Source organism: Poecilia latipinna, unplaced genomic scaffold (genome assembly GCF_001443285.1).
Source record: "Poecilia latipinna isolate Pla-1442-1.1 unplaced genomic scaffold, P_latipinna-1.0 Scaffold307, whole genome shotgun sequence".
In the NCBI taxonomy this organism is placed as follows: Eukaryota; Metazoa; Chordata; class Actinopteri; order Cyprinodontiformes; family Poeciliidae; genus Poecilia; species Poecilia latipinna.
In genome coordinates, this window is record NW_015112923.1 from 122,175 (window position 1) to 141,688 (window position 19,514).

The 19,514-nt window shown below is 37.6% G+C and overlaps 2 protein-coding genes across 6 annotated transcripts in view; both read right to left on the reverse strand.

Annotated features, from left to right (window-relative positions):
• Positions 1 to 6,000: 6,000 nt before the first annotated feature.
• On the reverse strand, positions 6,001 to 15,142 carry LOC106948769 (endothelial PAS domain-containing protein 1-like). Of its 3 annotated transcripts, none has more exons than XM_015034610.1 (9): positions 15,053 to 15,142; positions 14,079 to 14,245; positions 13,455 to 13,684; positions 13,296 to 13,380; positions 12,215 to 12,312; positions 11,972 to 12,135; positions 7,264 to 7,370; positions 7,014 to 7,182; positions 6,001 to 6,178 (listed from the first exon to the last, which is right to left on the reverse strand). In XM_015034610.1, exons 1-9 carry the CDS (start codon positions 15,076 to 15,078, stop codon positions 6,016 to 6,018), a joined length of 1,209 nt encoding a protein of 402 aa, XP_014890096.1. In that variant the 5' UTR covers positions 15,079 to 15,142; the 3' UTR covers positions 6,001 to 6,015. The 3 variants fall into 3 exon arrangements, with proteins under 3 accessions (XP_014890096.1, XP_014890099.1, XP_014890097.1); XM_015034613.1 differs by having other exon boundaries at positions 6,014 to 6,165; XM_015034611.1 differs by having other exon boundaries at positions 6,085 to 7,182.
• Positions 7,210 to 19,514, reverse strand: part of LOC106948767 (protein kinase C epsilon type-like) — a 20,845-nt gene continuing 8,540 nt past the window's right edge. Inside the window, exons 7-9 of one of the 3 annotated variants that reach the window (XM_015034609.1) lie at positions 19,139 to 19,285; positions 17,855 to 18,013; positions 7,210 to 7,231 (exon numbers count right to left, since the gene is read on the reverse strand). In XM_015034609.1, coding sequence (XP_014890095.1) covers positions 17,864 to 18,013; positions 19,139 to 19,285 — 297 coding nt within the window. In that variant the 3' untranslated portion in view covers positions 7,210 to 7,231; positions 17,855 to 17,863. Of the gene's footprint in view, positions 7,232 to 17,410; positions 17,546 to 17,575; positions 18,014 to 19,138; positions 19,286 to 19,514 lie in introns of those variants that run through there. The other 2 variants (XM_015034608.1, XM_015034607.1) reach the window with 2 other exon arrangements.

Sequence of the window (19,514 nt, forward strand, 5' to 3'; positions counted from 1 at the left end):
CTTAAAAGACATGAAGGCCATAAACCATCAAATTATTGAATATTACTCATGTTTCAATGAATGATGAATATGGATTTGGATCAAGATACTGCGTTTGAGGGCAAAGGCCTTCTGCTGTTATTTGTACCGTAGCCAGGTCATTCATTAGCTTACTTAGAGCAACAACAGGGTAAAAGTTTTGTACTTTGTGGTTTGATCAAAGGGTCTCTGTGAGGCCTGCTGTCATCAGCACTTCCCTGATCTGTTGGGTGAATGGCACAGCTAGATTGGATCTGCAGAGGACCAGATTTCACACATCAGTCATTAACTTTCTATTTAGCACAAATGATTATTGAAGGAGCTAAACTGATGTCTGATTGTTGTGATGGCATGAAGCTTTCTGTCCGTTGTGACTACATTGGGGACACACTGTTAGTTCGGGTCAAACACTTCAATTATTATAACCGTGGGAGTCCTAAAGTTCATTAAATGTTGGACTTGAAACCATAAATGTTCATTGGAAAAGGCTACTCACATATAGATATTTTTCCTAACACGCATTAGTGTTGATTTCTATCCAAAACCTGCTTGAGGGACAACTAGTCCATGAGCTGATGGTGATGGATCTGGGTAGGAAAGATTTCCTGTAGCAGTCTGTATTACAGCAAATTTGAAGAAGCCTCTGACTAAAGACACAGTTTTTCTAAGACAATCTGGTGAAGAGGGTGGTCCATAATTTTATTGATTTTATGTAAAATCCTTTAAAAAATAATTGCACAAGAAACATTACAGCAACAAAAGCAAGAAATTGCGTTCCTTGTGTGAATAAGAGAAGCGATTGATGATGCATGCCATTTTTACAGCGATAAAGCAAAGTTGATCTTTGCAGTAGTTCAGTAGATCAGTCAGTAAGCTTTTTAATTGGCTCTGGAGAATTGTAGGTGCAGATTATTTTTACATATAATTGCAGATGCAGGTAGATCAGTGTTATCTGTTTCGGCCTGCCTGTAATCATCCAGAAATAAAAACAGGCTTCACAAAGACACCGACTGAGCAACAGCGTAACAGACAGTGCATGCATGCTGCTGAACACGGAGTTATTCATTCAGGCTGAAGCACAACCCTGTGGATAAGTCGTCAACTGGTCAACATGGCGCTGAGTGCTGAGCGCGACGGCATGAGGCCCTGACCCCAGACCTGCACCTGTGGACTCTGCACACGCGATAAGATTAGATTCATTTCCTGGGATGCAAGTGCAAATATCAGCCCATGTGGCTAAACAGCAGAACAAGTGCACAATTACACAACACTGTATGAAACACAAGAGGCTTCATGGCTCAGCTGGGACTTTTACATGCAGGCTTCAGATCTGTTTGAAGTTCATCTTTTATGTCCAATCATTCATGTACAAATGAGTCTTTCATTAAATTAATGCAATAATGCTGGAGCTTATCTCCCGTCCAAGTGATCATAAACGTTATCGGCTCTAAAAGCTGATAACCTGACTTTAGACGGAGATGAAACAACCACACAATTTACTTTTCTTATGAAAACCAAGAGAGAAAGCACATAGATTTCAGACATTCATGTGTTTGTTCTCTTTGTTCTTCCAAGCAGATAAGTAAACAGCAGTAAAGATAAAGTGAGGCCTGACAAACAGCATGTAAAGGGAACGAGGGGTGAGCGCATCCTGCAGAGACGCAAAAAGATGCAATGATGTAGAAAGTCGTCAGGAAGACGCGAGACGTTTAAATGCATTCACTGAGAGCAGGAGTTTATAACAACCTGTATGGTTTTATTCAAGTTTGCATTCACAAGCCTTCACAAAGGGTCATAATTATTCATACAGCCCCAAATATATGCACACACTGGCTCTCAGAAGTGTACAGTTTATAAATCCTCACCCTTCGTAGAAGCTACATCTGGTTAGGCGTTCTGTTTAGCTGTGACATCAGGAGGACTAAAAAAAATCTTAACCCCAAATCCGTCTAAATATTTATTATTTTCTCCACTGTTTGCTCAACGAGAATATCAATAAATATTAATAAATTGAAAAATAGGATCAAATGCTGTTACTGCGTGCAGCTTAGTGAGGCAAATCATATTTTTATGCAGCATATTACGAATGGGAATGTTTCTCAAGAGCAACATTTGTGTTTGTGGTCATTTGCCTAAAAAACAATTAATAAATAGTTGATATAATCATTTTTATTGATATAATAATAATAATCTCACAAAATATCGTGATGACATTTTAAGACCATGTCCCCCACCCATAGATTAAAATTACTTTCTTTTACTAAGTGAGATGACATGTGCTATGTATTGGCTCTATATAAATAAACAATTTCCATTTATATAGTGATTTATCAAGTCAGTGGACTCCAAAGCGACTTACACGACATTCACACACTGATGGTTGTGAGAGGCTGTCATACAAGCTGAAATTATTTATGTTAATCACAACTCAATATAACTAGCAGAAAGTTTGAACTCATGAAGACTCTGACTGCTGAGCATGAACTAAAGTGGCTTAAAGGTTTCTATAAATATGCAACCATATTTCAAAAGACGCTTCTGAAATGTAAAGCAAACAAAAACAAACTCCTAGAAAAATCACTCCAGTCAGAACAAGAGCCCCCTCCTTGTCTGCTCTGGTTTTAATCTTATCGCTCGTTTCCTCTCTCTGTTTTTCTCTCACTGACACACTTTGATTTATCAGGGTTCACGTTAAAGGGTGAACACCGTCCTCTGATTGGCCGACAGCCGGACAACTCCCACCCAGCCGGAGGGGCGTGACGGAGAGGGAAGGGGTCAGCATAAAAACAGGTGATGGGTGGTGTGAATGATAAAATAAAGGCCTGCTCAGCAGAATTACATGCATGTTTAAAGTGGAACAGAAAGTGTCTTCCTGCTTGCTTAATAATGGTTTTTGCCTCACAATCTGCTCATGTTGGCATTTTATTCTTTCAGTTTTACATCCTGAAGCTGTCAGAGTAACCGCTGCTTCCTCATCTGGTGCGCACCCCGTCCTTGTGCTCATCAGGCCTTTTCATGCACAAAACCTGCAAGAATTGTTTGACAATTTTAGTTATTTCAGAGAAAACCCAACAAGAGGTTTGAGATCATTTAAATGCACAGAAATAACTGCACAATAAAATCTGGATCAGATTAAGGTCCTGTAAGTTTTTCCTAAATAAAAAAGTCACACTTGATGATTCTGCACAAATTTGCAAATGAGTCCAAAGCCTCCAAAGTAGGCGTGTCCAAACGTTTAGTCTCAAAATAATTTAGTCAAAAATAATCATGGGAAAATAATTTAAAAAAACTGAAATCACTGAAATTGTACTTTTTTTTGTAAGAAAGGGATGTTATGACAGATCATACACTTAAAAAGGATTTTGGACATTTTGTTACACAAAATAAAAGTTATAATTTTCAAACTCTGTTATAAAAAATACATTCAAATCACTTTCTTTCAAAGCATTTGCTATATTTAATCTAGTTTAATAAATGAAATAAAAGCTGACTTCAGTACTAGAAAGTTGGTTTTCAGTAAAAGTGTCTGGATAAAAGCTTTTATTAAAAAAATTGTTGAGAAAAGACAAATGATTTGTGTTATAATTAACATTTTCCATTGCAAGTAAACTATGTCAACAATAATTATACCCGGAATAAAAATTTAAAGTTCAACAAGTAAATGTGTATCATTTTTGAGTTGCAGTTGGGGCCACAAAACTTAATTCAAGGGCCACAAATGGCCCCCAAGCCACACTTGGGACACCCTTCCTTTAAATAATTAAAGGACCAGACTTTTGTTGTTTTAAACTTAGTCCTAGACGCCATTTCTACTCAATACAACTTCTATTTCAGATTTTTAAAAAAGAAGGCCGTGGCTTTACGTTGCAGAGCAGCAAAGGCGAAAGGTCGAGGAGCTAACCGCCACCCGCTTCTAATGTGTGATAGTATTCTGTCAATAACTGTGCAGATGATAAATCATTCATCTCTACAAATAAAAGCATTGTTAATTTGAAAAAAGATGGCAAAATATAGCAGAAAATAGAATACATTTATTTACTACAGGTGCATCTTCATAAACTGGAATATCAGCGACAGGTTTCTTTACTCCAGTAATTTAATTCACACAGATTTATTACAAGAATCAAATCAAATCAGCAAATAAATTTTTTTTAGACAAATCTTTAAATAAATAGTACCTTTGCTGTCCAAGAGGAGCCAGATGAAGCTCATCAGATGAACACTTTGTTTATTCTGCATCCGGGTTTCCAGAATTTGTGAATCTCGACAAATGCAGCTTTCAGTGGCTCCATCTGACCACTAGGTGGAGCTAGATCATTACAGTTCTGACGCCGCACTGCGTCTCAATCTGGAGAGATAAACTAAGCACTGATACTTTCAACTGATCCAAAATATACATATACATTGAGACAAATGTCATCTAAACACGAACAAGTCCGATGATTTATCAGTTATATCAATTCCACATTATAATTTGCTGTAATTTGTTGATCACTCTCGAATAATTCACCAAGATATTTGATTTAATGCGTTATTATTTTACTCACAGTCCCGGTTTCAAACTGAGATCTGTGGCGCCCTCTAGGGGGGAATCCCTGACCTCCATTTTTACCTCCCATAATAATTACGGAGTAAAAACAAAACTTACACATTGATATAAATTGTATGGTCATTGAAACTGCGCTTTTTATTTTCCTTTAGTCAAAAGTATTCACATTGCAAGAAAAAATAATTTATTTTAAAGATATTTTATCGGATAGGTCAGGGGTTCGGACCCTCCAAAGTGGCTCTTAATAACTTTAGCTAAAAATTAAATGGAACCAGCTAATGTTTTAAACAGATATAATGACATAATTAGGTTTTTAACAGTGTTTTTCAGCATCGTATATCCACAAAAATGACACTAAATGTAGAAGTAATTTGCTTTTATATCTGTTTTTCTTGTTTGGAATCTGTGCTTTTTTATTTACATCATTTTCTACCCCACAGAAAAAACTAGCCATTCTCTTTTTGTTAAATTATATTATAGTATATAATATATTTATCTTTATCTTAAATCCAAAAAATAGAGTCAAAGTGGTGGTTCTGAGGTAAATGGTTTTCACTAAAAGGTGCAACTTTAACCTAAAGAACAGCTTCAGGTTCCAGATGATAAATAAACCCTTAAGACCAAAATAAATTAGGAATTTTAAGGATTTCTGATTTGTTTTGGCTTTTCAACATAGTCACCTTCTGTATTTAGTTTTTTCTTTATTCTGACTTTGTTTTTGGTTTTTTTCGTTTCGGTTCGGTTACGTTTTACCTTGATCTAAAAATATCATTCCACCTGCTGATCTGTTTACCGAAGAGCTACTAGGCGTTTAAGATGAAGGCACATGAACTAATTTAAATTGGTTGAGATGACAGTTTTAATTTATTGACAACAATCTTCATGCATTTCATTCTGAAGCTATTTTCTACTCTCTCTTTCTTTTTTCTTGCACTGCAGCCGGTTACACTGAAACTTGGCGTGCATTCAGAGGTCGAGAGGTAAAAAGTTTACACAGTTCCCACGAGAACTTTCCTGTCGACTGCCTCTATTCAGGAAGCTGCGGCTTCGACTTGCATCTACTCACATCTCCTGATCAGCAGAGTGCGTATCTGTGTGTGCGCGTCCTGCACGCACCCCACGTGTCAGGTGGCCCAGCAGCCAACCCCATAGGAAGCACGGTCAGACCCAGGGAGGTCAAGGAAAGGTCAAACAACCTGTTTTTGTCAACACGTTTCATGTGACTCCGCCCCGTCAACTGCCTGACAACCACAGTCTGCAGCAGCGATAATGAAACTACGATACCAAACGGAGAAGTTGGAGGGTTATCTGCCTGAACCGCCACTGAACTCAACATTACAGCAAATTTCTGGAGGCGCGTCACAGCTTTGCATCGAGATATCGTAAGAAGCAGAACAAAGCACGAGTCGTTTTGGAAAGATAAAAGTTCAAATTTATTAAACATAAGATTAAGGAAAATAATACATTAAAGGAAAAAAAAAAAAGCTTGTAGAGTTTTGGTCCCAGCAGATTTTTTTTTCTTCAATCTCTGATTTCATCTCAAGTATCTCTGGAAAGTTTGATCCAAAGAGAGCTGCAGAGACGGCTCCTCCACTCCGCTGTGACACAGAGCTGACATCATTAAAAGCACAATTCAACAGAAATGCTTCTCAGCACCTTTAGAATATCATTATTAAAACATTTTAAGCTAATTTAGTTGATAAATAAAACTTTAATTTTCTCAGAAAAGACTAAAAATATGTTATGTTTTGATCTACAAAATCAAGAATACTGCTGACCTCAGATTTTGACTGTAAGCCATAAAAAGGCACTGCCAGAGAAGCAGAATGTTTACAGATTATATAAACAAGTAAACTGAAAGTTTAGTGGAAGGAAAAAAAAACACAAAACCAACAGAAATTTCTGTTTTCAGATGAAAGTAAGCTTTGATTTTCATTTGGAAATGGATGTCCAGTGTGAAGTTTCAGTAAAGATTTAAGGATCCATGTCATCTGCTGGTCGTAGTCCTCTGCATTTTATCAAGACCATTTGTAGTGCAGATGATTGACACAAAATTTGTTTCATCTTGTACATGTGGGGGGACTGGTTGACCTTTGGAAATATTTATTAATTTCTTATATATGATAAATTTTTTTTGTTTGCACAAATGCAGAACAAACATTTGATACAAATTTAAGGTAATTTGAAAAACGTAGGTGGCCAGCTTCATGCAAATGGAGACCCGACTGAATACAGAGTGAATTTACTACTTTCTCCTTTGCCTGTAGATATGTTTCCACCACAACCTTTCCTTTCCACTAAGATGTTGTGTCAGTCTTACCATTTCTAAATGAAAACACATTTTTATTAGTCTTGGAAATTCTCAGGTTTAAAAGTTGTCCGTACCTGCAAGCCACAGAAATGAACAGAAAAAGTTTTATCAGCTGTATTTTTCACACACACACACCTGAGGATGTAGGTGACACTGAGGATGCAGAGCGGCTGGCTGGGGTTGGGTCTGGACCTGGATGGCTGGACGCCCGGGATGACGGCGCTGTGACTCTCCACCCAGACGTAACCTCCGCTCCTCACCAGCATCCGGTACTGACCGCTGACCGACTGGCTCTTCAGACACACTGCAGGATCAGGTGAGACAGTCACACAGGTGTGTGCGTGTGTGTGTGTGTGTGTGCTTGCGTGCGTGCGTCAGGGCTTACGGTTCAGGTGGTTTTTGTTCAGGCAGCTTGTGTCCAGCGTGTGACAGAGATCGTAGATGGATCGGCCCAGCAGCTCCTCGGGCCGGTAGCCGAGAAGAGAAGTTACTCTGCACAAACACAAACACACCAGATTCTTTTATTTCACAAAACAGAAACTGTCAGACGAACGCAGCATTTTTAAAGCATTTTTAATGAACGCTTTAGAATAAAACGTCAAAACCTGAGCAGCAGAAATAGGAAAAATTAGGGAGGTAAATGGAAACAGGTGCTTTTTCTAAATTTCTGTCCAGAATAGACATATTTTAATGTGAAATGTTCCTGAAATTTCTCAGATTATTTATATAACATAAAACTTTTTATATAAAAATAATCTTTATTAATGTTGAGTAAAGATTATTCAACATTATGTCTTAAAGATTAATATTGAATCTTTAATATTCGATGATAATTTAATGATTAAATAATGTTTTAATCATTAAACCATTTAATAATTAAATCCTTTATTTTAATGATTTTAATTATCAGTTATTTTAATGACTTAATCATTAAATGAAATGATTAATTTAATTTAATTGAAAGTTTAGAAAAAACACAAGGTTTTATTAAACTTTGTGTTAGAAAAAAGTTTTTCTAACACAAAGTTTAATAAAACACAAAGTTTTTCTAAATTATTTCCTTAAGAAGACGACGTTGCACAGTCAAGAACACTAGAAAGAAATGTAATCCCATAAACAATGACGTCTATGAAACAGTTTTCTTTTTGTTTTTGCAGGACAGTTTGAGTAGATTGAACTTTTAAAGGCTTTTCGTAGAACCTTCTGCAAATTCAACCTTTAACACCTTCAGCAACTTCATTGATTATATCCAGAACAAGCCCTGACAAACTGACAAGTACATGAGTTACATGTAACAATTTTACTTCCTTTTTAAATAATTTCATCACAATCAGCACTGATGGAGGAAATATCAGTTCTGCTTAATTACACAAGTATAGTGACGCGCAAATCCAACACAAGATAACTGAGAGGTTGTAGTTTGGAAAGATTCTAACAGATTTTTATCAAAAACAGAAGGAAATATTTCTTCTAACTACTTCCAAGCTGCTGCACCAATAATCACAGTGCTCATATTTAAGAATTTGACAGATTCACAACACAAACTTTGCTATGTTTTAATGGGATTTTGTGTGATAGACCAACATGAAAAAGTGCATTAGAAAGAAAAAAAAATGATTTTATGAATTTATATTATTATATAAAAGATGTGGATTTCCTTCTCCCACATGAGCTGTGGATCTCTGCAGCTCCCTCAGAGCCACCAGAGACCGAACGGCTGGTGGACAGACATGTTTTGGTAGGTTTGGAGTTGTGGTATTATTTATTTTAGAGCAACTCTGCTTTAAAACTTTTAATTTGACCCATCTGTTGTGTTTTTGGGTGCATATGACGCCTTCACAGACCAGATGGAGACTAAATCCACATTATATTTACTTTATTTACCAACTACATGACGTGTGACAGCTACTGGTTGTACTGGATTTTATTAAGGCTTATCAAATTAAAATGTCTGAATATAAATGTGCAGCACAATCTGTTAAAAAATGAAATTATTTTCCTTCTATTTTACAATGAACCCCTACTTTTGTAAATAAATAAATAAAATATTAAAGAGCGTTTTGCAGAGTACTACACATCAAAACATGTTGCTTGTTTTAACTTTTACTGATTGAGTTTTGCACATGCTCACTTTGCAGCTGTCGTAACTTAATTGTGTTTCCTTCATCGTCTCATTTTATCATGCGAAACGAACACTGGGTTGTGGTTTCAAGGAAAAAAAACAATTAATTTAAAAGTTTCCTACGTAGCATTCTACTGGCTTGAACTGAAAGGAACTGGAGTGACTGGAGTTTTCTGTGTGGTTGCAGCGTGACCAGCGTGTCACGTAGCGGACTGCTTCCCCTCTTCCACCTGTTGTTTCACGCTGGAGGGAAATTCCTCTCAATTCTTGGACAAAATTGGAGGTTTGGAAAACAAAGATCAGCTAATTTTGGTGATTCATTGCAGATTTCCCCTGACAACACATTAAAAATCTGTTGATCTGGACTCTAATTTTATATTCCATACTTTGATGAGCTGAAGAATAAAGTGACAGTGTTAAAAATAATAACTGTAGTGTTGTCGTAAAGATAAATTATTTCAGTAATTTAATTCAAGTTTAAAGTTTAAGTCTTTATTAAACTCAGACTTCAAAGGAAACCCAAACATCTGACAGTCGACAGTCACTGACACACGACACCAGCGATCTGCAACCGCTACAGTCCAAATTTTTTCCATTTTTGCCGTCAGGGTAGCAAAATTAAACTAATTTAGAAAAAAAAAAGACTCAAGATTTAAGTAAAAAACTTACAAAAAGAGGATAGATGTTTTTCCAATGAGATGCTAATATTTTTTGAAAACGATGTAAGAAAACATAAATGATAGACAAAAATTGATTTCAATAAATAATATTTGTACTTTTAGTTTCATTCTATCATGAAAATCCATAAAAAATGGGGGAAAACTACTTAAATCAGCATTTGTTTTTATATTTAAAAATATTAATTATTGTTATTTTCAATCAAAGACCCACTGTTGAAGGTAAAAATGCTACATGCATAAGCCATCGAGTGCTGTACTCTAGAACACAAATGGGAAGTTGAGTGGAAAGAAAAAATGTGATTCATTCATTTGGTAACTGAATTAGGCATAATCAAAAAAAATGAACGTAAATAAATACTTTATATAAATCAGTCTGTGTGGTGAAGCTACATAATGTGTCATTTTCACTTTTTCAACTGAGTTAATGACAAAATGAGGCAATAATTAGATGCTGAATTGGAGAATAATTCAGCAGGAGGGTGTCACCCTCCAGCTGAAGCCAGGCCAGATGAGCTGAGGCACTTCATCAGTGCAGACTGAAATCTGCATAGCTTAGCATGAGGCTAAGTGACGTTATTTTCAGGTGATCACAGCAATATTTTTATTGATTTTTTTGAGATGCAATGGTAATTAACTTGAGTTAAAAAAATGCATTTTAAAAAATTCTATTAAAGAAAGTTAATGGGAATAATTTAAGTAGCTATTTTGGTGATAGCTACTTAAATTAAAGTATAAAGTGTTTTTTTCTGACCTTATCAGGGTTTCGCGGTTGCCATGTTAGTTAATTCCTCTGCACTTGTTTCTTTACTTTGTTTCATTTGTTTTCTTAAATTATTGTCAAACTTTTTCTTCTTGATTTAGGTTTTTCAGCTAAAGAAAAAATAAAAAATGCTTTGAGATTTAATGGAAGTACTCAGTAATATCAAACTTTTACTAAATTAATATAAATAAACCATGATGTTTTTGCTGTCCTATCATCAAAACCTCATATAGTTGGTGGTTAGTTGGAACCACATCTAAAATTAACAGCCAATTTTTAACAAACTGCAATGTTTCTCTATGGGGAAAAAAGCTTCAGACTGAGAAAGAAGTAATTATTTAAACAAATATTCAGACTAGTATAACAGGATGTCCTGGTTCTTTAAAAGGAAGTGATAATACAGTTATAAACAGTCATCTAAGTAGCTGTTTTCAGATCTAGTCACAGCCTGACAGGTTCTGGTGAGGTTCAGGCCTCCCATCCTATTCAAGGAGAGAAAAGTAGATATAATAAAATATAGCAATACGGAACTAAACAAGTAAATGTGGAAGTAATTACAGCTACAAATTTGGACAAATAAAAGTAGAAATACAGAAATAGAGCGAGACAGAATGCAAGAGATAAAACTAACCACCAAAATTTGACACACGAGTCAGTTTGGCCTCTTCCTGTTAAACGTCATGTTCACCGAAATTCACCATCTTAACCACAGTGAAGACAGAGGTTGCCACCAAGAGGTGGGTCGGACTCAGAACCACAGAACAAAACAACACACACTTTCAAACTCAATCAAAGTTAATCCTTGCTGGGCCTGTCACGAAAACAAATTCTGCTGGATGATAAATTGTCCCAGAAGTTACTGCCAAAAACGATAATATTGTTGTTTTGAGACCATTTTCAAGTAATAATGCAGGAACATACTGTCAAACTTTAAGTTCTGATCTACATTTACTACTGGGACTGGAAGATATTTTAAATATCCAAAATAAATAAACAAAACAGAAACAACAAACAAAACTGTCCTTCAAAATAAGGGCAGGTTGAGACCAAATCACCAGACAGAATACTTTTATCATTTGGTAGAAAAAAGAAAAATGATAAATTATGCAAGTGAAAATGATTGAGTTTGCTTTAATTTATCATACGATTAATTGATTTATTAGTTATTGTGACAGGCCTAATCCACGTATCCTTGATTTATTTTAATCTGAATGTCACAAAAATAAAATAATTCAATATTTGGGAGAATCTTTTTGTGAAAACCAAACTTGCTCTTCATATGTGTGCATCTTTTTTTATTCAATAATAAAGTGATTTGAATAATGTAAAAATAATGACGCTCTTTATAGTGTGCAAAAGCAAAGCACTCAAAAGTACATGAGTTTAAAAAAAAGCAACATTTAACGTTATTTTTTTCCATTTAAGTCCTAAATTTGAATAGTAATGTTCTCTAAAGTGACTCAGACCTGCAGGAGGAGTGTTGAAAACTGAGATCCTACAAGCTGTGGCTAACGGCGGTGAGTTTATGCACCTCTGGTCGCAGTACGTGAACCTCATGTCCATGCTGTGCTGGCTGGTGAAGGTGTGCGTGCTGAGGAGCGTGTGTGAGAGCGGCAGAGGTCGGCAGGTCAGCAGCAGGCAGGACACCGAAGAAGAAGCCGTGCACAGCTTCACTCTGCCCTGACAGTGGAGCACCTGGAGACACGCAGAGCAGAATTAACAGCAGCGCCAGAACCCGACTTCTGGGTCTGAAGCCTGAACCTGCACCACCGACCTTCCAGGTGGTCGACTTGAGGTTCCCGACTCTTCCTCGGTGCGTCAGAGCGCTTTTTATCCTCAGGACGAAATCCCTCTTCTGGCTGCACCCAAGTTCTCCAGAGAAACAGATACATTAGAGCATTACTTTTGAAAACTGTCAAATTTTAAGCGAGTATTAAACATACTTTTGATTAACGCTACGTTTCTGCATTAAAAATGATTTATTTTATTGGTCTGATGTAATACTCTAGTATTAAATGTTACGTTTTCATTAACAGTAAGTGGAAAATCATCATTGCTAACAGAAATAAAGACTTTCAAACATCCGTCTGTCTAAAATTTATTTTTACACTGAAAAAAAATCCTACCAAGTATTTTTTTTTGTCTAGTTTCAAATGCCAATATTTTAACTTACAAGTAACTTTTCAGAGAAACATAGGAGCTTTTTTTAGGTCAATAATTTCATAATATTGATAAAAAGTACTAGTTCAACTGGCAGATTATTTCACCTACAACATGGGAGAAATGTCTTGTTACCAGTGAAATAATCTGAGTGGCACTAGTACTACTTTTAATTGATATTAAGGAATTATTTACTCAAAACAAGCTCCTATATCTTGCTGAAACGTTACCTGTAAGTTGGTTTTGTCTTAAGATATTTGGACTTCAAACTGGACCAACAATACTTGGTAAGATTTAGAGTTTTTGCAGAGTGTGATGAGGGTTACTAGGTGATAAAGTTTGTGAAATAAACTGACTTCTCAATAATATTCTAATTTATTGAACGTGTATTTAAAGGTGTGGCTCCGTAACTCAATTTAAAAAGTGAAAATCAGGTAGCGTCTTCACACACAAAGGGATGTTTTTCTGGTAATTTTGATTATTATGGCTTACAGATAATGAAAATCTAAAATTCAACATCTTGAAAACTGTTGCTCTACATAAAATCAGACTCTACAAGTGGAACCGGCAGCTGTTCACAGAGAGCAATGTCCAAGCATGCTGATGGAAAGTTGAGTGAAAGGAAAAACTGCAGCGGAAAGAGATCACCAAAAGAGAAATGGGATTTTCATTGATAAGCTTTAAAACACACCAACCTGCAGTCAGACGTAGATTATGTCTGATTTCCTCGTGATCACACGGGTGAGTGTACTCAAAGATGTTGTGCCCCATAAGCTCAGTCTGCCAGGAAACAAAGAGTTAAAAAGAACCCTTAAAGCAGAAAGCACCAGTAAACCTCTCACCTGCAGACTCACCTGGCTCAGGCCCATGTACTTGCTGACATTGTCCGATAAGAAGATCATGTCTCCCATGGTGGAGAGCACCATGAGAAATCCCTCCAGGATCTTCAGGTACATGCTGGTTTCATCCAACGGGTTCAACCCCTCCGTCTCTTTCCCAAACTCAAACCGGCATCCGTCCCGTGCCTCTCCTCCGTGGCGGTGTCTCATGCCGTGTCCGAGCTCTGCGTGCGACCCGGCAGTTTCTATTTCGAACCCAGGAACAGAGATGAGTTTTTAGAAAGTTGTGCTGCTCTGAATGATGCAAACGGCAGACGAAAGGATGTGGTGTATTTCTGCAAATTTCACATGAGTCTGTTCCAGGTGTGAAGTAGCACTTCCTCTGTCTGACACCTAAAGCTTTGTCAGTTTTTATTCTTCTAGCAAAGATTACAGGCGGTGATAAATGATCAGTCATGCATTTTTATTTGCCTTCGTTCATTTGAACTGAAAGGGAATTTAGTCAGATTTTTCTTTGCATGAACTAATAAGTCAAGAAATATTTCTTAAAATTTGGTCTCTGCAGCCAAACTTCATCTTCATGTCCGTTCGACTATTTAAACACAATAAACGGCTGGTTTGTTTTCGAGGTGTTTTCACCTTTGAGCAACGCCTGCATGCGTATGTAGCTGAGGGTGAGGCGGATGACGGACGGTTTGTCCAGATGAGCTCTGACGGAGGGCTGGAGCGGCAGGAGGCGGGACAGATCACCAAACACGTCCGACTCCACGCGCCGCCGCCGCCGGGCCGCCTCGCGGCTGATCGCGCTGCACATGGCAGAGACCAGGGGGAAAAACTGAGTACTTACATCGAAAAGAAATCATATTTCATACCATCAATAAGAAATAATATCAGTAATAATAATATAGTAGGGGCAATCAGGTAAGAAACTATAAAGTATAAAGATTTTAGTCGATAAAAAACTAATTATTGTCATTGGATAAAGGCAACAAAATATTATTGCTTGGTTACTGGAGTACACAAAAAAGGATATTGAAAAACTATGAGTGTGACTATATATACACATACACACCTAAACGTACATACTGGTAAATAATTAGATAAAAATTGATAAAAAACAATAACCAATTCTAATAATTAAAACAAAGATGGCAAAAGAGAATAAAAAAAAACCATGTAAATACTAAAAATATATATGGAAAATTCATTAATTTAAAGTAAATTGATAATATTTTTAAATAAATTCACAAGAATATGGAAAAAAAAAGAAAAAAAACAAAAGTTCAGAATTTACATGAACTGTAGTTTACTGAGTACATGTAATAGAGGTGTACAGAATATTTTTAACTTGTCGAATTTGCCTCATTATGCGAGTTAATTAAGTCAACACGCTAAAACATTGACACTGCATGACTAAAAATATAAAATGCTCACATTGCGACCTTGTGACCTCGACTATAAAACAATTGCAGCGAATTTCTCAACAAGTGAGGAAGCGAATAAGACTTCTCTTTTATCCAACTACAGGCTGGGTTTCAGATCTTTGCCAACTTATTCTTGTTCTAATTTCCTCCAGATTTAAAAAAACAGAAATCAGAAAATGAGAGGTTTACCGTCTCTTCTCCTTGTCGGCCGTCATTGCGTCCTGCGGAGTTCCCCGACTGGCGACATGGCGGCGATGATGCTAACAGAGGTTTCCCTGCAGCACAGATGAGCTGTCCTGGCTCCAGTGACTGTCACCTCTCCCCTCCTGCATGCAAACAGTCAAGCAGGTCTCCAAAGACCGAGAGCTGTGATTGGTCGGCTGGCCAGGAAAAGCATCACCTTATCCCCTCCTTCCGCTCCTCCCTTTTCAGGCTTCAAACTTTCTCAGCATCCCTCAGATTTGACTCCAAAGCGCAACAGCAGGAAATAATAGTAACAAAAAAAGGAGAGAAAGGGGGCGGGGGGTAAAGCAGACAGAGTCGTCTGGGATGGATGTAGACAGCTCAGTGTTTTATTGGAATCAGACCAGACGGGGGACTAGCCCGGCTGTTGCACTACATTTTTGGCACAGAATAAAAGATAAGAGTGACCAGGAACAGCCGTACCCCTGGGTGCACAAAGCGTCACTACACACCGACTCTACTGCACAGACAAGCAAACCGGCCCGTCTTCAGATCGCTGTACAAGAAACGCGACAAACCGTCCCTCTTTGAGTATGCGTGTGTGGTTCAGAGAAAGAGACAGTGAAGGGGGGGAGGAGGAGGAGGAGGAGAAGAGGGCGAGCAAAGGGGAGTGAGTGCTGCGTGTTTGAAGTGAGAGGTAATTCAGCTGCTGGTTCACCAAGTTTCCTAACAACCGGCTGTAACAGACCTATAATGGTATAGTTATAGTTTTACACATAAAGGTTTTTCATCCTCCAGATACACTTTACAATAATAATAATAATAATAATAATAATAATAATTAATATAATAATTAAAAAAGACAGCAATAAGAAAGAAAAGCCATTTTGAAAAACAAAAATAATAATAATAAAGCAAAAGTGAGAGCGGTTTTTGGCTGAGAGGGACAAAGAGAAGCAGGGAAAAGAGGAATTGCCAAAAGAGAAGATGGGCGAAACATCGGTGGTTGCTATAGATGCAGAAATGCAGAAAACAAAAAGTCGAGCACGACGTGGAGGAGATTAAAGTTCACACATTCATGCGCACAAAAATGTACATTCACAATACTTGGAGAACAGAAAAGAAAGAAAGAAACGGGCCAACACATTCACACCGGCCGGCAGGTCTCTGAAACTTAACAGACGGATGAAACAGTTGGACACCGGAGTATTTTTTTTTTTTTAATGCTACACAGGCCGCCTGTAACACTCTGCTCCACATAATTAGTTCAATAGCCTGTAACATTCACTGTACATACAGCGCCTTGGAAAAAGCATCCATGCCCCTGTTAGGTTTCCATATTTCTTTGTCATTTCACAACAATTTCAAACATATTTCAGTGGGATTTTAAGCGACAGACCAGCACAAAGCTGCATCACTGCAAAGTAGAAGCAAATTATAAATCACTTTCACAATATATGACAGATAAAAATCAGAAAAGGCATCCCCCTTTACGGCTAAACAAAGCAGAGTATTCCAAGAAGTTTCAAAAAGTAGAAACCACGTTTAGGGCAAGAAGGAAGCCATTGTTGAACAAAAGGCAGAAGAATTTCTGTTTGCGGTTTTTACTATCACTACAAACCACGTAGACAGCAATCTCTGTGCCCAAAATGTTCCTTTTTGATATTTTCCTCCTGCACATCACCCTGAAAACAACATCTCCATCATAAAACATAGTGGTGGCAGCATAATTCTGTGGCAATGCATTGAATGGAGATAAAAATACTTGAAGAAAACCAGCTTGAGGCTGTAAAATACTTTATATTCCAGCAGCAAGACGGCTCTAAAGATACAGCCAAAGCTGCACTGGTTTAGATTGAAGCCTATTCGTGTCTTGGAACGGCCTAGTTAAAGTCCAGACCTAAAATTAAATGAGAATCTATAGCAAGACTTGAAGACATTCTCCCAGTAATAGGAAATAGCTTGAGCAGTTCTACAAAGAAAAACGAAGGAAGTTGTCAGCCTCTAAATGTGCAAATGTGCTATTTGTCATCCTCCTTCCAATTTCCATATATGGATTCATGTTGTGTTGGTTTATCACAGAAAATCAACATAAACCGCATCAATATTTATGGTTGTCACCTGAAAATAAACGTGAATAAGTTAAAAAAAAAAGGGTATGAATGATTCTGCAAGGCGCCGTACGTAGGACAGGAGGACAGAGAGTGTGATAGTCAAAGCAATTTCACCCAAAATCCAACAGAACAAAACATTTTTAAAGAAAATAAAAACAAACAATAAAATATATAGATAGTCATGGTATTGCACAAAAGGGTGTTTGGCCCTAACTGGTCCACGATAAGGACAGTAATAACACAGGAAGGGTGCTTGTCCATGCGCAACGACGCCCCCTTTAATAGCAGACGATACCGACACGATACAGCCACTCGACACAGGCTATGTACAAGCCTTCGCACCGCCGCTCCGTGTGTGTGTGTGTGTGTGTGTGTGTGTGTGTGTGTGCGCGTGAGAGAGAGAGAGCTGGTGCTGGTTAGAGAAGCAGTGTGAGTGTATCCATGTGTCTAAATAGAGTGCATTTGTGTGAGAGCGGTGCGTGTGTTCATATTTATTGTCATAGTCATATTCATAATAAAACCCAGGCAACAAGAACGACACAATGCAAGTAAATAATGCTCCATAAAAGTAACATCAACCGAGAGCTTTAAAAGGAAAAGATTGACAGTGCGAATGAGTGAGAGAGTGTGTGTTCTGGTTCTGCTGAGTGTAAGCATGCCAGGCGTTACTGTTGTCTGATAGGTGTGTGTGTATGTGTGTGTGTTAGGTCTGCAGCTCCTCCGGAGCGCAGTAGGAGAAGTCCTTGAACTCGTCCTGGTTGATCTGTTGGATGATGGCCTCGTTGGTCGGCGTCAGCACCGGGTCCTCCTTGGTGAAGTCCTGGTCGAAGTTATTCACATCTCGCTTGGTTTTCTGAAGGAGAAAAGAAGCAAATTCTGAAACTTTATTATAACCTGATGCTTAACAGATTACGCCACAGCGACACCTTCTGATCAAAAAGACTAACTGCGCCTTGCAAAAGACTGAGTAAAAGCCTGTCCCACTCTGATTTGCTCTCAACGACAGCAGCAGGAACACACACCCTCCTGCACCATTGTTAGCGCAGAAGCGTGAAAACCTTAAAAATAATTGGTTGCCATGGAGACTTGCAGTCTTGGTGTTGCAAGGAGTTAATGGTGCATTCTAACAGGAATCCCTGAGGCACCTTTGCAATGCAAAACGTTTGAGTCGCATTTAGTTTTGGCTTCTAACTTCAACTCTTTAAGTCAAATAAATCTTGTGAGTTTTAGATTTTGAACTTAAAAGTGTGAGTTTGTGAAACATAAACTTGCATTAGTAAGTTGTGCTAACTTTTTATTAGCTTTGGAGATTTTTTTAAGTTAGAAATAAAATAAAAAAACTAAAGAAGAAATAAACGGGAGTGGGGACTTTAAATAGGTACAAACTTAATAATGTGAGTTAAATAATACAGGAATGTGCAATTGTTCCACTAGATGAGGGCAGTAAAAACTCACAATTCAAGATTAATGAGCAATCAATACTTAGAGAATAATGTTTAGACTACTTGTCCATTTGATAAAATTCAAATTCTGATTTAAAACCAAAACTGTTTTTTGCATTTTCAAGGCAAAAAAATTGCCTTAAAAATCCAATTGCAGATTTGACATCACAGGCCCGCAGCAACATAGATCCTTCACCATATCTAACAGCAGGGAAGATAAGGTTTATTCACATGTATATCCATTATTTGAATATAACATTAAGCATTTACTGAAGGAGATTTTATTAACTGTCCTGAAGTTGACTTCAGTGTGGTTTTTTAGATCCACAAAATGAAAATTTTACTCAGATGTCTTGGTGAGTTCAATTCACTGTTCCTGGCTTTACAGGTATATGTGCTGATACAGCTGTGCAACACTACTATGACATCCATCCTGTTTTAACTTCGCTCAAAAAACTTGAAGCTGCGCCACATTAAGCCAGCTGTGTGCATTCTCAGATAAAATCAATTTGTTTCTAAGTGTGTGGGTTTCTTACAATCCGGGGTTTGAACGGCGGTTTCACTTTTCTCTGCTCCAGTAGAACCCAGTCGATTTCCCTGAAGAAGGAGTGGGTCTTGATGGCCTCCTCACAGCCCTGGCTCACCACGCAGCCCAGACGCTTGGCCGGGTTCTTCGTCATGAACTGAAAACAAAGACAAACCATGAGCTGAAAATAAGCTGGACATGTTGGAGGCAGATGAGAATGAATGAATGAATGAATGAATGAATGAATGGATGGATGGATGAATGAATGAATGAATGAATGAATGAATGAATGAATGAATGAATGAATGAATGAATGAATGAATGGATGGATGGATGGATGGATGGATGGATGGTTAGTTTATTGGATGTTTGGTTTATTGGATGGT